This window comes from Hippopotamus amphibius, chromosome 5 (assembly GCF_030028045.1).
Source record: "Hippopotamus amphibius kiboko isolate mHipAmp2 chromosome 5, mHipAmp2.hap2, whole genome shotgun sequence".
Taxonomy (NCBI): Eukaryota; Metazoa; Chordata; class Mammalia; order Artiodactyla; family Hippopotamidae; genus Hippopotamus; species Hippopotamus amphibius.
The window spans coordinates 112,850,874-112,868,340 of NC_080190.1; the positions used below are offsets into that span (position 1 = coordinate 112,850,874).

The 17,467-nt window shown below is 41.8% G+C and overlaps 1 protein-coding gene across 6 annotated transcripts in view; it reads right to left on the bottom strand.

Annotated features, from left to right (window-relative positions):
- TERF1 (telomeric repeat binding factor 1) overlaps positions 1-3,958 on the bottom strand; it is a 38,988-nt gene extending 35,030 nt beyond the window's left edge. For 5 of the 6 annotated variants that reach the window (XM_057735583.1, XM_057735581.1, XM_057735586.1 and 2 more), the window contains exon 1: positions 3,621-3,946. In XM_057735583.1, the coding sequence (XP_057591566.1) occupies positions 3,621-3,927 (307 nt within the window). In that variant the 5' untranslated portion in view covers positions 3,928-3,946. Of the gene's footprint in view, positions 1-3,620 lie in introns of all 6 variants that reach the window. The other variant, XM_057735580.1, reaches the window with a different exon arrangement.
- Positions 3,959-17,467: the final 13,509 nt, after the last annotated feature.

Sequence of the window (17,467 nt, forward strand, 5' to 3'; positions counted from 1 at the left end):
ACCAAACACCACTGACAGACACATTAGGGAGGATCTAGTGACCAGCAACAGTAACAACTATATTCAAGCACTTACTATGAATACCAGGCACTACTCCAAACACTTAGCAGTGGTTTCTTTCTTTTTTTCCCCAGGTTAGCAGTGGTTTTCGGCTGGGGGTGATTTTGTCCCCTACGGGACATTTGGCAATGTCTGGAGACATTTTTGATTGTTGCAAGTGGGAGGGAGTGCTCCTGGCACCTAGTGGTTGAGGTCAGGGATCCTACAATGCACAGAAGAACCTCCAACCCGTCCCTGCTCCACCCTCAAGCTTACACAGAAGAATTGTGTAGTGCAAAATGTCAAAAGGTTGAGGCTGAGAAACCTTGCTTTATACTTATCAGTTCATTTGCTTCTCTCAAGAGCCCTTTGAAGTAGATGCTATTATTACTACCTTTTTACAGATGAGGAAATTGTGGTACCAAGGAATTGTGGTGGTACCAAGTACTTGCTTCAAGTCTTATGGCCATAAACCTGCCGAGGCAGGAAACAAACTCAGACAATTTACTATGGAGCCCATGCTCTTAATCACAATCCTACACTGCTTCCCAAGGTGGAGACAAGTTAGGAATATAAGTGTGGAAAAGGCATTATCTGAGATACATGAGGTGGGAGAATAATTCTGAGTTGGAATGAAAGAGCTAAGAATTTTCTAGGAAGCATCAAGAGTTGTATATGTTTACAATCTTGAAAAGTGTAGTAAATGAAATTCTGTAAGAGATAAAAGGGAGTCCTTTCAGTCAAAAACGTAATACAGAGACAATACTACGTTCACAGTTTGTATATCTGTCACCGATTTAGCAATGCAGCTTGAAAAATACTGGGCTGGCCAAAAAGTGAAAAACCCAAACGAATTTTTTGGCCAACCCACTACTTTACTCTTTCTGGGTTTCTGTGCCTTTAACCTTAAAGTAATGGAGGTAACCTAAATTATTCCCTGGGTCTTGCACTAGAATCTTGAAAGATCTTTGTTTTCTTTTTTTTTTTAAATAAACTTTATTTTTTAGAATGGTTTTAAATTTACAGAATGTAGTGAAGAAAGACAGTAGAGAGGTCCTATATATCCTCCACACACATTCCTGTTATTAGCATCTTACATTAGTATTACATGTTACTTTAATTAACCAATATTGATACATTAACTAAAGTCCATGCTTTACTCAGATTTCCTTAGTTTTTACTTAAGGTCCTTTTTCTGTAGCAAGATCCCATCCAGGGTACCACATTACATTTAGTCATCATGTCTCTTTGGGCATCTCTTGGCTATAACAGTTTCTCAGACTTTCCTTGGCTTTGATGACCTTGACAGTTTTGAGGTATTCTGTAGAATGTACCTATCAGGATCTGTCTGATATTTTTCTCATGATTAGACTAGAGTTACGGGGTTTGGGCAGGAATATCACAGACATAAAGTTCCATTTTCACCACATTTTATCAAGTGTACATGCTCCCAACTATCACTGTTTATGCTGACCTTGATTACCTAGGTGAGGCAGTGTTTGTCAGGCTTCTCTCCTTTCTCCCCTTTCTGTACTGTGGTCATCACAGCCCACACTTAAGGAGTGGGGAGTTATGCTCCAACTCCTTGAGGACAGAGCAGCTACATGAATTACTTGGAATTCTTCTGCATCGGAAATTTGTCTCTTCTCCCATTCGTGTATTTCTTCCACCATTTATTTACATCAGTATGGACTTTATGGATCTTTATTTTATACTCTGGGTTATAATCCAACACTACAGTTAACCCTTGAATAAAGCCAGGGTTAGGGGTGCTGAGCCTCCAAGCAGTTGAAAACGCGTGTTGGCCCTCTGTATTCACAGTGTAACCAAACACAGATTGTATAGAACTGTAGTATTTACTACTGAGAAAAAAACTGGCTTCTAAGAGGACAGGTGCAATTCAAACCTGTGTTGTTTAAGGGTCAACTGTACTTTATTTTCTTGTTTGAGTTATTTTAGCTTTGGCAACTGGAAACTTGCAGCTGGTTCTCATGTCCCTTTGTTTTCCTATTAATTGTAGGTTTTCTTTTTGTTTCTTTGGGGGTTTTGCTTTGTTTTTAGCACTTTCTTACTTTCTGTCACAAGATGCTCCAGGTTCAACTTGTATATTTCCTGTCCCAGTCCTAGGATCAGGCGATTTCTCTGTAAAATGGTATTGGAAACCAAGACTTGAGTGCTAGGTGTACCTGTTGCTACTAGGATTACATTGCTTCTATGCCCTTCCAACTGACAGAACAAGGAAACATGAGTATATAATGTCTACCTATAATATGCATATATATTTCTATATGTTAAACAGGAGTTCATACTGATGTTTCCAATTCAAATTCATTACCACATAGAAAATTTTAGCCTCCTCCCCAAAGAGAACTTTTTAATAATTCTAATTATGGGGCTTCCTAGGTGGCGCAGTGGTTAAGAATTCGCCTGCCAATGCAGAGGACACGGGTTTGATCCCTGCTCCAGGAAGATCCCACATGCCGCGGAGCAAGTAAGCTCGTGGGCCACAACTATTGAGCCTGAGCTTTAGAGCCCGCTGCAACTATTGAAGCCCACATGTCTAGAGCCTGTGCTCCGCAACAAGAGAAGCCACGGCAATGAGGAGCCCGAGCACCACAAAGAAGAGAAGCCCCTGCTGGCCACAACTACAGAAAGCCCGTGTGCGGCAACGAAGACCCAACACAGCCAATCAATCAATCAATCAATCAACTTATTAAAAAAAAATTCTAATTATGGTGAACTGGCTTCATTCCAGGATTTCACTTCCTAGTTAATGTTAACTAACCATGGCTCTAGTGTTATCTGTGACACAGAGGAAAGGTTCTTGAATTGGAAGATAAGGCAGGGGTCTGGAACAACCTTTTTATACACTGAGATTGCCTAACTCGTGGGATAACCATAAAGCTGAAATGTGTCAATATGGTTTTCTGACGTATTTAACTTTCTATTAAATACTATCCTGGGGTTGCGCTCAGCTGCAATAAGGGGACTGTCCACTCAAATAAATACCAGAGCATCTCTCGTTTATCATTCAAAAGCCTTCCCTAGGCGTCAGCGTCTTTGTCCATCATTTACAGGCTGTCTTGCGCAGGCGGTAGATTTCATTGTTAGTTACGCACTTTTATTCTGAAGTCTATACTGAGCGGTAGGCTAAACAGGGTTTAAACAGCTCACAAAGCAATAGAAAACACTGATGCCCAGGTCACAGAGACCTGCTAAATAAACGCCTTTACAGGAGTACCTCAGTCGAAAAAGGCAAGAAATACAAGCGCCAAGGGAGACAAGTGGAACCGGACACAGGATTAGGTGCAATTTTGTACATTTTAACTCAATCCTCCATCAACTCTAAACGGGGCTCTTTCATTACCGACGAGAAAAACTGCTGAATCTGAACGAAACTGAGGAGCTGATAAGACGCGGATGCGAGATTCGAACCAACTTTCCACTCCGAGCCCGGGGCCCTCCGCTCGGGCGCCGCAGCACCGGATCCCCGATCCTCTGGGGCACAGCGCCTCACGCCAGGCCTCGGCCGCCCACCCGCCGCGGTTCCCGCCCCCGGCCCGGGCGCGCCCCGCACTCACCCTCAGCGCTGTCGCGGGTGCGGTGGAAGTCGTCGCAGCGGCCGTCACGGAAGGCCCGGCAAAGCGAGAGGCAGAGGAAATCGAGCATCCAGCCGGCCGCTACCGCCTCGGCCTCGGCCACCAGGTCCGCGTCCTCTTCCTCCTCAGGGGCCCCCAGCTGCACCTGGCACTCGAGCAGTTCCTGGCACTCAAACTGCTCCTGATCATCTCTTGCGGTTTCCACCATCCGCTCCTCTGGGGAGCCAGCATCCTCCCCGTCCGCACGCCCTCGCGGGCTCGCAGCCGCTGAGGCGGCGTCCTCCGCCATGTTAAACCGCTCGCGCGGCTTCCGTCTTTTCCGGCGCTGAGCGACGATTGGCTCGCGCCGCGCGGGGCGGAGCCACGGAAGGCCTCTTCCGCCCGCGTGAAACCACCAATCATACACCACTGGGATGGACGAGCTGGTCGAGCCTGGCTTCTGATTGGCCAAGACTTGCTCCCGCCTCTGAATGTTGAATTCCCCGCCAAGGTGGGGCGCCGCTTTGTTGGTAAACTAGACAAGCTCAGGCTCGACCGAGAGAGAGAGGGAGAGGGAGAGAGGGAGAGAGGGAGAGGGAGAGAGGGAGAGGGAGAGAGGGAGAGGGAGAGAGGGAGAGGGAGAGGGAGAGAGGGAGAGAGAGAGAGAGAGAGAGAGAAAGAGAGGATAGGAGGTGCGGCGGCTGCTTTATCCTTTTACTAAAATGCAACACTGACTAGAACCACAACATGGTTAGTTAGAAAGCAAAAACATTTTACTCGCAGTGTGCTTCAGAAATGAGATAGGTGATTAAAACGTGTCACTATCTTTGGAGCGTAACACTTTAAGATCCTGGAATTCACTTAACAGTTACTATGCGGTGGAACCAAAACTCTTCCAACAGACTTAGATCCGTGCTTCTCCAACCTTAACGGGCATCAGAATCAGCCCCGTAGCTTGTTAAAAAACCCATAGTGCTGGGCTCCATCTCCACAGTTTTTGTTCTGTAGGTCAGGATTGGAATCCTTGAATTTGCAAGTGGTAAATTCGCAGGTGAGTAATAACTGAGGCTGCTTGTCTGGGGACCAAATTTTGAGAATTATCGTTCCAGAAAGAGTATATTATTATGGAAATGAATTTCAGCCCGGGCCTGAAATAGACTATAGAATTCAGCTTATACAACAAAAAGTGAATACTTATTTTGAATTTTCACACTTACCTTGAAGCACAAGGGGGGTTGGGGGGAGAGGGTCTGGTTATGTTCTGTTTCTCTTTGTGGGTAATAGTTACATCAGTGTGGTCACTTTATGAAAATTCATTGAACATGATATATGCACCTTTCAGTGTGTGCGTGTTAACTACAATTGGCACTTGCCATCTACCTCTGCAAGGATTAAATCATGTGCTAGAGCAGCTGCTGACTTTCAACACCCCCTGAAAGGTGTTCAGGGTGGAGAGCTGAAATGAGGCACTCTGCTCTGGGAAAAACTGGCAGAACAGTTTTTAGGTAGTTAGATATTTTTAGGAGCCAATTTTATAAGCCCAATTCTTGTATCTCCTCATATCTAGGAAAACACTAAAATCCTTCATGGTGATGACTGCTCCTCGTGACCAGCAGGTAACTTCTGCTCAAAAATGTGTGCTTGATTACATGCACTCCCCCTTCACCAAAGTCACATATACTGACCATCCCCCTGCCTCTTTGGAACAGTTTCTCAGAGCTATCTGGGCTGCTGACTCCCAGACTACAGTCCTCATTTTGCCCCAAATAAAACTTAACTTGCAACTCTCATGTTGTGCATTTTTTTTTTAAAGCGACATGCGTTATAAATTAATGTTTCCTTTAAAAACCTTTCTGTTTATAACACATCCAACATTATCAAAGCCTTTATGCTTTTTTTAAAAGCCTTTATATTTTAATGTTACACATTTATTATTGCATTAATGCTGGAGTTGGAATGTTAGGTCGTTAAAGCACTATAGTGTAGCCTTTAAGAATACCTAGGTTGGAATGTCCCCTACCATTTGCCCACTAGCTGTGTGACCTTGGATTAATTATGCCTCAGTTTTCTGTTTACTGGGTATACTAGTAATACCATTATCATAGTCTTGATTAAAGAAAGATTTTTAATTAATTAAAGATTAATCTTTAATCATAGAAAGATTAAAGGGGTTGGTAAATGTAAATAGGGTTAGGAACCCAGGTACAAGGTAAGTCTTCAGTAACATTAGCTGGAAAAGCAGGAGGTTTATGCTACTCGGAGAGAGGGGATTGTTCCTTCAGATTCTAATTGTCCCATGGAAAGTAAGTCCTATTTGCAAACAATACAGAGGAATAGGTCTAAGGGAATAAAGGATAAAGTACCTTAAGAACTTAGTAAACAAACCCCGGGTTTCCAAACTGGTTTTTTTTGTTGTTGTTTTTTTTGTCATGCAAGACTGTTAGATGGGACTTCTACCATTCCTCCAAGCCTCTTCCCCATCCTCCCAGCAGGGAGTTAACAGTTATGCTTAAGTGCATCAACCCCTTTATTCAAAGCCACAAAGTAAACATAGAGTATTTTCCTGTGGAGTCAATTTACTGAAAGATTCAGGGAGATGAAACATTTTTTAATATTTAAGGCAATGATGTATAATGAATTGGAATGAAAAATGTATATTTTTGATTAGGATTTAGTCATAATCATTGACAAAATTTTAGTTTGGGGCTACTTCTAGCTGCATACTGCATTCTCTGTCCTCTTCCCTTACTGGTGTTTCTCTGAAGAAAAATTAAGAAGCACTGGCCTCACAACTTTGTAAATCAACTATACTTCAATAAAGTAAATTTTAAAAGAGGAAAAAAAAAAAAAGAAGAAGCACTGGCCTAATAGGGTAGGTAAAACAGTTGTTTTAAAATCTTATTCCGACAGAAAGTCAATTATATAATCTTACTGGATTGTGGGCCAGAAAACAGACCTGGAGGAGGAAGTCTTTCAAATTAATTTTTTAAACGTGCCCATCAGGATGGATGATAGCTTTATTCTTCTGAAATCATACTTTAACATTGCTATGATCAGAAAACTCAACTGTGATAAGTGTAAAATAGTACAATAAAATTTATAATCCACAAAGTCCCAACAGCACTTTAGCCATGTATACTTTATCTTAATGGTATGATAGATAAATCAAACACATGGCATTTCAGTAAAACTTACATGTAAATAATAAACATTCTGAGATGGGGAAATTTTGGGGAGCAGAAAAATTTATCATGCATCATTACCTTAATGACTGCTTTAAAGGAAATGGATTCTAGTAGTTTAAGGTGGAAGAAGTGGTGGGTGTGGAGAGAGAATTTTGAGTTTGCTGATTTTAAAGTCATCCCTTGAGTAAAGTGAGGAAATTGTATTTCTTGCAAACTTAAGTTTGTGGACTGAGATCTATAATTGCTACAGTTATCTTTAGTTAAAGGGCTGTTATGAAAGGAGAGATTCAATTTGTTTTGTGATGATCGTAAGAGTACAACATGAAACCAAAGCCTGACGTTTTGGGAATACAAATTTGAGTTCATATCACGTGTGATTTCTAAACAGTAGAGCTTTCCTACAATGAAGTTTTGCCAGGTACTGATTTCTTACCACTAGAAGTGTTGATGTATTGGCCAGATGACCACTGGACAGAGATACTGTGGAAAGATTCTGCTAAGTATGGACTGAATTGTGTGGTCCCCCTTAAAAATTTCATGTGTTGAAGCTCTAACCTTCAAGGTGACTGTACTCGGAGATAGGACTCCTTATAGAAGAGGTAATTAAGGTTAAATGAGTTCATAAGAGTGAGGCCCTGATTCAATAAGATTAGTATCCTTATAAGAAGCGACACCAGGGACTTCCTAGGTGGCGCAGAATCTGCCTGCCAATGCAGGGGACACAGGTTCAAGCCCTGGTCCAGGATGATCCCATGTGCCGCAGAGCAGCTAAGCCTGTGCGCCATAACTATTGACCCTGTGCTCTAGAGCCCATGAGCCACAACTATTGATCCTGTGTGCTGCAACTACTGAAGCCCACATGCCTAGAGCCCGTGTTCTGCAACAAGAGAAGCCACCTCAATGAGGAGCCCGTGAACCACAATGAAGAGTAGCCCCTGCTTGCCACAACTAGAGAAAGCGTCTGTGCAGCATCAAAGACCTAATGCAGCAAATAAATAAAATAAAATAAAATGAAGAGACACCAGAGACGGCCACCTTCTCACTGTGTCTCTTGTAAGGACACAGTAAGAAGGTGGACGTCTAAAAGCCATGAAGAGAGCCTTCCCCAGAACCAAATCAGCCAACATCTTGATCTTGACTTCCCAGCCTCCAGAACTGTGAGGAAATAAATTTAAGTCACTGAGTCTGTGGTATATTCTATATCAGCCCAAGTTAACTGATACAGATTCCTATAAAGCCTAGATGACATTCCCCATGCTATTGCAATTCCCAAGACTGTTTTTGCCTTGCACTGTTTTGTAAAGAACACTTTGAAACCCATTAAATTTCTTAAATTCTTAAGTTTACCATGTTAAATATTTGCCACTAATATAAGCCAATGGTCTCATTATGAATAATATAAATTATTTCTGCATTTATAAGTGTCTTATGCTTATCCAAATTACATATGTACTTTTGAAACAATCTTTTCTACTGAGTACCAATTATGTGAGATGCAATTGGCTAGTATGGTGCAGGGTAAACGTAAAGATGTTATCCTTCTCCTTAAACAGCATAGTCCAGTTGGGGACATTTCTGTAAAGTTTGAGCAGAGGTGCTTAGTATCCTTGCAGGTAGATAGGAGAAAAAAGAGACCTGGGTGCAAACTAATTTTTTTTTTAAGTAAGTTTGGGAGACCCCAAAACATTAGTTTTGCTGTCCTCACATAGTCCTCAGGCTCAGCTTTGCATCAGATTTTCTCAGTTGGCTGAGGTAGACTTCATAGTCACTAAATCAGAATTTCTAGGGGCAAGGTTGGAACATTTTTTGTGTTTTTCAAAATTTCCCCAGGTGATTCCAACACAGAAGCAGGGTTGATAGCTACTGAATTTCATAAAATGACCCTAGATGAATGTCAGATTTCCAGTCCACTCTGAGGCAATGGTCACAATACATCATTACTGGTAAACCTTCTTACTTATGAATGTTTCTTCCCTCGGCAGACTCAATAAATTAATATGGACTGAAGGAATGTTTAGAACTAAAATGAAGGTTTCAGGAAGGGAAACATTATGTTAGACAATTCTAATCCTTTAGAGCTTTAAAAATATTTAGAAGAAGATCTTTATAGCCCCTTGAGATATTTAGATGGTATTTCTCCTGCATTACAGGATTAGCAAGTGACTAACTGTCAGACTGTGGGCATCAGCGTGGTGCTGAAGTGAAACTCCAGCAATTAGTTAAACCCTGGAGTCCAGGAATCACTCTCCATGATCCTTAATTTTGTTGCTTTATTAAAAAAAAAACAAAAAAAACCTTCTGGTGTATGCCTTTTACAAGTCACCGATTAGCCAATATTTTTAATAAAATGCATCTGCCAAAAGTGAAAGCGATAAGAACATTGTGTGGGAGTAGAAGAATATGTCTGCAAACACCTGGGGACCCAGGGGAAGAATGTTGGAAGAATGTTGGAAGTGAACCAACTCTGGATAACACAATGTATCCTGGTGATGTTTTCTACCCCTGAATAAAAGAAAAGAGAGGAAATCTCTTGACCATGACAGCACTGAGAAATAAATTCTATGGACTATTTCTGCTTATTAAAGTCTCTACTTGCTAAAATGAATGAGCCATATAGTAATTTTCAATTTTCTAGGAGCTGCTTTTAAAAAGGTAATAGGGGATTTCCCTGGTGGCAAAGTGGTTAAGAATTCGCCTGCCAATTCAGGGGACACGGGTTTGAGCCCTGCTTCTGGAAGATCCTACATGCCAAGGAGCAACTAAGTCCGTGCGCCACAACTATTGAGCCTGTGGGCCACAAATACTGAAGCCCACATGCCTAGAACCCATGCTCCACAAGAGAAGCCACCACAATGAGGAGCCTGTGCACCACAATGAAGAGTACCCCGCCCCCCGCGCTTGCCACAACTAAAGAAAGCCCATGTGCAGCAATGAAGACCCAATGCAGCCAATAAATAAATAAATTTTAAAAAGGATAATAAAGAAAAAGGTGAAATTCATTTTAATATCATAGTCTATTTTACACAATATATCCAAAATATCATCTTAACCTGTAAACAACAAAAAATTATTGAGATATTTTACATTGTTTAAATGTCTTTGAAATCCTGTGTATTTTACCTTTACATGTCTCACTTTGGAGCTGCCGTGTTTCAAGTGGACAAGTATGTTTAGTAGCTACGCTACAGGACAACACAGTACCGTGCAGTCAGGAACTCAGGCTCTGGAGTCAGATCGAGATTTGAATTCTTTCTCCACCGATTTCTAAAACACAATTTGGGAGACTTATGGTTTTAAAAAAGTATCTCCCCATCCGGACCACCAAGAAGAAAAAACAAAAGTATCAGTTTCCCCACCCCCCACCCCCATGGACCTCTCAGAGCTACAATGTGGATTATGAATTTCTAAGTAAAACATAGCATACAACATAAACTATAATTGATCAATCCACTATTTTTTCACACCATGTCCTATATGTGAGGGTGAGTCAAAAACAGAGTGCGGATAATTTTTGACTCACCCTCGTAATTATTGTACCGAAAAGCACACTTTGATGCTATAAACTACTATACAAATATACGCAGATACCAGCTATTAAGATGATTCCATGATCTCTTAGGATTATAGAAACCTCAGCATCCCTCGACCCAGTTGATCACATCCTCCTCCTGGATGCATTTTCTTTATTCAACTTACAGGATACCATCCTTTTCTGATTTTCCTCACTCCTCACTAGCCACTTCTCAGTATTTCCTATTGGTCATTTCACCTCTTGCTAAACTCTAAATGTTGTACTGCCCTTGTCCTCAGCCTTTGAACTTTTTCTAGATTCTCACTATAATTCTCTAGTTGATCTTATCTCCTCCCATCGTTGAGACCCAAATATAAATCTCCCCACCCCCCAACATTTCTGCTGAGCTACCCTACATCACCACTTGGGTCATTATGCATCTAAATTTGACAAGTCCAAATATAACCCCCACCCTGTCAAACTAGACCCACTCCTCATCTTCCCTCAGTAAATGGCACTTCTGTCCATTTAACCAATTAATTGGGCCAAGGTGCCATCCTTGATTTCTTTCTCTACCTCTCTGCATCACATCTAGTCCTTCAATAGCTTTGGTTAACTCTACCTTCAGAACAGATCCAGATTTTGACTACTAACCATCACCTTCACCTCTAGTCTCACCAAGTGACCCTCATATCTCATTTGGACCACAGTTACTGTTGCCAAAACTGGCTCCCTGTGCACCAGTGCTGAATAAAAATACCGAGACAGAGAATTGGAAGATAAAAAATGGAGAGGTTTTTTATTCTCTTTGCCAGGGAAAGGGAAGACAATAGTAGGCTAGCACCTCAAGAACTGTGCACCCTCCCTAGGGAATCAGAGAAGATTTTATACGTGGGGCTTGCAGTCTGGGGTATATGATAAGGATTAAAGTAATTGAGGTCTTGCATTTCTTTTCTTCTGCAAATTCATGGCCGAAGCTGGCACTGGGTAGCTCAGCAACCGGGTCTAGTGTCCCTGAAGTTATCGGCACATGACCTTCTTTCTGAAATGAAGAGTGCTGCAAGGGAGTGTAGCGGGGGAAGAAATGCCAGGTATAACGGGTAATTCAGATGGAGTCAGAGAGTAATTGGCTTTGTGAAGGACAGGTCTAGCTACAAGTGTTTGTTAGAGTAACAGCTAAAGAATAACCAAGATTGTTTAACTCTTTCAGGCCTGTTTTTGTTGTTTCCCCAGCCTGTTCATTGTTTCCTTGTTTTTCCCGGTTATCAGGAGAGGAAAAAACCTCATTTCTATTTTTGTTGGCAACATTACCTCCTAACAAATCTCTTTGCTCTTACCACAATCATTTTTTCTTTTTCATTTTGTTGCCGTAATAATGGCTACTCTATGTACTGAGGCCTAATAGAAATACGGAGACAGAGATTTTGGAGGAAGAGAGAGTTGGCTTTATTTTTCTTTGCCAGGCAAAGGGAAGACACAGCAGGCTAGGGCCTCAAGAACTGTGCCCTCTGGCCTTGGGAGTCAGGGAAGATTTTATACATGGGGCTCGCAGCCTGGTGTATATGATAAGGACCAAGTTGGTGGAGGTCTTGCATCCTTTTTCCTTTACATTCTTCTTCTTTTTCCCTTGCATTATTTCAAAACAGTCTTAGCTGGCATCAGGCCACCCAGTGACTGAGGTCTGGCAGTTTGTTGATTGTTTGGCTACGTTTGTGGGTTGGGGACCTCCTTTCTGAAATGCAAAACAAACTATAGGAATGATTTTGTTACAGTGGTCATAAGGAATGCAGCTTCCAAGTTGTAAACAAGGTTAGCAAGTGAGAGGCAGGATGTAACTCACACAGAGTTAAGTATCAGGGAGTTACCTTTGTGAAGTAAAAATCTAGCAACTACAGATTAGTGACAGTTCAAGTAAAACAAGGAATGATTAACCCTTTCAGGCCAGGTTATCTTTCTCCTCTAGTCTGTTGGACATTCTCTTTGTTTTCCTTGCTCTCAAGAGGAAAAAGAAAAATCATTTCTATTTTCATTGTAACAATCTCCACAAACTTGTAATGATTTATCATCACACTTAGACTAAAACCCAAACTCCTTACCAGGAGCTAAAGGGCATTACATAATCTTGTCCCCACTTATGTTTCTAAGCATAGCTCTTAAAAATTCTGCCTGTTGCTCACTCTACTATAGCCATTTTGGCCTTCTAGCTCTTCCTCAAATAGGCCAAGCTTTTTCTTGTCTCCGGGCTTTTGCCCTTGGTATTCCCTCTAACTTGATTATTCTCTCGAATAATTGAATAGATCTCTTGCCAACCCATTTCATTTAAATATCACCTTTGTTCAAAGAAGGATTCTTCTGCCACTCTGTCTAAATATCTCCTATCTGCAATACTCTTCATAGAATGATTCACTAACTGGTAGTATTTATATTTTAGTTTCCTCTTTAATTGTCGGTTTATTTCTTTAAAAAATAAGATTCATGAGGGAAGGCATGCTGTATGTCTTGTCTACTACTGTAGCCCCAATGCCTAGAAAGGTGCCTGCCACAGGGTAGACATTCAATCAATATTTGTTGACTAAACATATGTTACATTTTTTTAAGGGGTGGCTAGAGGAAAATTGATACTCAAAATAATAGGAAACATTCTTACCAGTGAAATTCTTTACAGAATTTGAAAATTTCAGCTATTAATTAGGAAATAGTACTTTAAGATTTGGTATGTCTGTTCATAAAACCCAGATACTTCTGCTTCTATCTTTGCCCCTTTCTCCATAGGAGGTCAGACCAAGTCCCTTCAGCCAGAAACCAATGATGTAATGATCATGACCATACCAACCACACATAACATTTATTACATGTTTAATGATGTCAAGAACTCTCCTAAGAGCATTATATGAATTATTTAATCTTCACAGCAAGTTTACTAGGTAGCTACTATCATGATTCTATAGCATAATAGAGGGTGAACCTGTAGCACAGAGGGGTGTTAACTCATCAAGACTGGTAACTGAGTTCGCTAGTTAGTAAATTAGGGACCCAGGACTTGAAAGCAGGCACTGACCCTATGCTGTTCTCTCTTCTCCCTAGAAGGCCTACCCAAGGGAGCAGACACCAGCTGAAGTTCATTTTCCTTGTTGTGGTTCCTGGAGCAACAGAAGGTCCCCTTCTTCTTTCTCTCTGCTAAAGAATCAAGGCCCAGGGACTTCCCTGGTGGCACAGTGTTTAATCATTCACCTACCAATGCAGGGGACACGGGTTCAAGCCCTGGTCTGGGAAGATCCCATATACCACAGAGCAACTAAGCCAGTGTGCCACAACTACTGAGCCCATGTGCCACAGCTACTGAAGCCTGTGCACTCCTAGAGCCTGTGCTCCACAGCAAGAGAAGCCGCCTCAATGAGAAGCCCACACACTGTAAGGAAGAGTAGCCCCCGCTCGCTGCAACTAGAGAAAGCTTGTGCACAGCAACAAAGCCAATAAATATAATTAATTAAAAAAAAAAGAGGGTGAAGGGGAAGCTGAGATGAAGCGAGAGAGTAGCACAGACATATATATATTACCAACTGTAAAATAGATAGACAGTGGGAAGTTGTTGTATAACAAAGGGAGTTCAACTCGAGGATGGAAGATGCCTTAGAGGACTGGGACGGGGAGGGTGGGGGGGACTCGAGGGAGGGTGGGGGGGGAGTCGAGGGAGGGAGGGAATATGGGAATATGTGTATAAAAACAGATGATTGAACTTGGTGTACCCCCAAAAAATAATAAAGAAAGAAAAAGAAGAAAGAAAGAAAGAAAGAAAGAAAGAAAGAAAGAAAGAATCAAAGCCCAAAGCTCCCATGTAGGTTGACTTTTAAATTTATTTATTTATTTATTTATTTGGCTGTGTTGGGTCTTTGTTGCTGTGCACAGGCTTTCTCTAGTTGGGGTGAGCAGGGGCTCATCTTCGTTGCAGTGCACGGGCTTCTCATTGTGGTGACTTCTCTTGTTGCTGAGCTCGGGTTCTAGGCACGTGGGCTTCAGTAGTTGTGGTGCATGGGCTTAGTTGCTCCATGGCATGTGGGATCTTCCCTGACCAGGGCTCAAACCTGTGTCCCCTGCATTGGCAGGCAGATTCTTAGCCATGAGCCACCAGGGAAGTCCCTATCGACTTTTACAAATAAGTGCATGGCCAGCCGTATGAATGCAATGCTGCCGGGTTCTCCCATTTAATGACTTAGGTTATCACAGCACATTCAATTATTCTTCCTCACAACAAGATTCTTTCAAGTGGAAAAGGATAATAAATTGCCTTAAGAGAAGGTTAACTGAGCCAGAGAAATTATAATTTTTGACTTGGGTCACAGGCTTGAGTCAGGAACAAATCTTAGTTTTTTTCAAGCCAGGACCATGATGTCTTGCATGGAAGAGGATGTGACACTTCCGAATCAAGAGAAAAGAGCCACTGTCAGCACCCTTTGCTGCCTGGCTGGGAGTCTCAGAAAGCCAGGAGGAGGGGAGTTTGGTAGGGTTCAAGTGCATCAGCTTCGGCAGGAGTTTGATTTAAAGAGATGTGGTTCTTAGACTCCTTTGTAAGCCTCATCTACATATCATGGTTCTGAGAGAGAGTCCCTTGTCTCTTTTATAAAAATGGAGGTCACTACAGAAATAGTCTCATTGAGTTGCTGTGAGGACTGAATGACTTAAAGAAATTGCTTAAAATAGGGCCTGGCATTTTAAAAGTGTTTGATCATATGAGCTCCTACAGGTTATCTCCCTTGTTTTTGTGCAGTCTGAAATTATGATCTACTACCTGAGTGGTGCCCTCAGTTCCTGTAGAAGAACTCAGAGATCCATATCAGATTGTTATATATAATTAGGACTCTGCCCCATTGCTGCACTATTTTTTAAAATATTTATTTATTTATTTTATTTATTTATTTTGGCTGCGCTGGGTCTTAGTTGCTGTACACAGGATCTTTGTTGCAGCATATGAGATCTTTAGTTGTGCTATGCAGACTTCTTAGTTGTGGCATGCACGTGGGATCTCAATTCCGTGACCAGGGATCAAACTGGGCCCCCTGCATTGGGAGTGTGGAGTCTTACCCACTGGACCACCAGGGAAGTCCCTGTACTTTTTTTTTCTTGACTGTCTTTCCTTTGTTTCTGCCTTCCCTCACTCTCATTAGTAACTGTTTGAATCAACCCTTTGAAACTGAGGGAAGGTCTAGGAGGCCAAAACCTTTTTTTTCCAAACAAGAAATGGGGGACACGGAAAACCTTTTATACCCAAGAATGCCCTACAGTGTCCTGCTTGGTTTCAGTGGTACCTTCTTGAGGAGGGAAGAAGGGGCTGTTTGCAGGAAAGGGGACAGAAGGAGCTTCATCTAGATATGATTGAAAAATGACCTGAGGTGTTAAAAAAGATTATTTAAGTGGGTAAGTTTGACGATCTAATTGGCTTTATTCAGCAAGTCAAGAGTCAGGCAGCATCCCATCTAGTAACTAGAAGGGTACTTGAGGGGGGTTGTACAAAATGGAAGGTTTTTATAAGAAGAAGGGTCAGCAAGGGAACTATTAGCAAAAGAAAAGATTATTTTTAGGCCAGGACACCTTCTTTCGGGGTAGGGAGGAAAGCAAGGGTTTTATCATGCAGATACCTTTTCTTCCTCAGGGGGATTGGAGAGGGCCCACATGACAGATTACTTTATTGGTGCTGACCAGAAAGTTCTAGACTGGTTGATTAAGATTATAATTCTGGGGAAGGTCAAAACTGCAAGTCAGGTGTTAAGTCTAAATTTGGTATCGTGGGCTTTAGCACAGTGGCATCATTTGGGGCCTGTGCTTTTCTCCTTAACAGGTAAATATGGTCAAATGTTAAGATTTGATAAGATTGAGTGGCAGGTATGTATTACTTATATTATTCTCTAATTCTGTTATTCTCTAGTCTCTGTTCTACTCTTTTATTCTCTAATAATAATTATTATTATTCTCTTTATAAGTTTGAAATATTTCACAAAATCTTTTTAAAAATAAAAATATTCAGAGTACAACTGAGCCTTAATTCTAAATAACAGATTTGACCCAGCATTGCCTTTTCAAATTAACCAATTCCTTAAATAAACAGACTAAATTGGCTACTTTTTTTGTCAGTCCTGGTGATACATTTACTCTTCCCAGTAGAGGTCACTATGTAACAAAATCTTTGGTTAAACAATAGAATACACAGTATAATTCTGGTCCCCCATGCAAAGATTTTCAATTGAAAAAATAAACTTACATTCTTTCTTACTAGCTCAGTTGTAAGCCCAATATGCGAAAAAGCCAAGCACGAGATGGACTGAGGGCCAGGGATCCAAGAAGCTGGTTTGAAAGCCACTGCACAGATACAAGTAATAGGCATGAATGTAGCTTAGGGTGTTCGTTCTTTTGGCTTCAGGAATTTCTTCCCGTTTCAAAATCTAAGATTCTTGTCTCTGCACTCCACAGAGCACCAATATGGTACCTGCTGGGACTAAATCCATAAGGACCAGGAAACTGAGGAGGAGGGTGCCACTCAGTCAGAGGATGGCGTCTCCTCCAGAACCTCTCTTCATGGCCTCTCTCTTGAGTAGTCGAGACTGGCCTTCTTTCTGTGGCAGCTATGCTTTAAAGAGCAAAAGCAGGAGAACTCCCTGGTGGTCCAGTGGTTAGGACCTGGTGTTTTCACTGCCTTGGGCCCGGGTTCAATCCCTGGTCAGGGAACTAAGATCCTGCAAGCCACACAACGTGGCCAAATAAAATAAATAAAAAATTCAAAAGCGAAAGCAAATGCTTTCAGGGACTTCCCTGGTGGCACAGTGGTTGAGAATCCACCTGCCAATGCAGGGGACATGGGTTCAATCCTTGATCTGGGAAGATCTCACATGCCTAGGAGCAACTAAGCCCATGCGCCACAACTACTGAAGCCCACACACCTACAGCCTGTGCTCTGCGACAAGAGATGCCACCACAATGAGGAGCCTGCACACCACAATGAAGAGTAGCCCCCCCACCAAAACTAGAGAAAGCCCGTGTGCAGCAACAAAGACCCAAAGCAGCCAATAAATAAATAAATAAATAAATAAATTTATTGAAAAAACAAAAACAAAAAAGAAAACGCTTTCAGGCCTCTGAAGGCCCAAGCCCAGAATAGCAGTGCC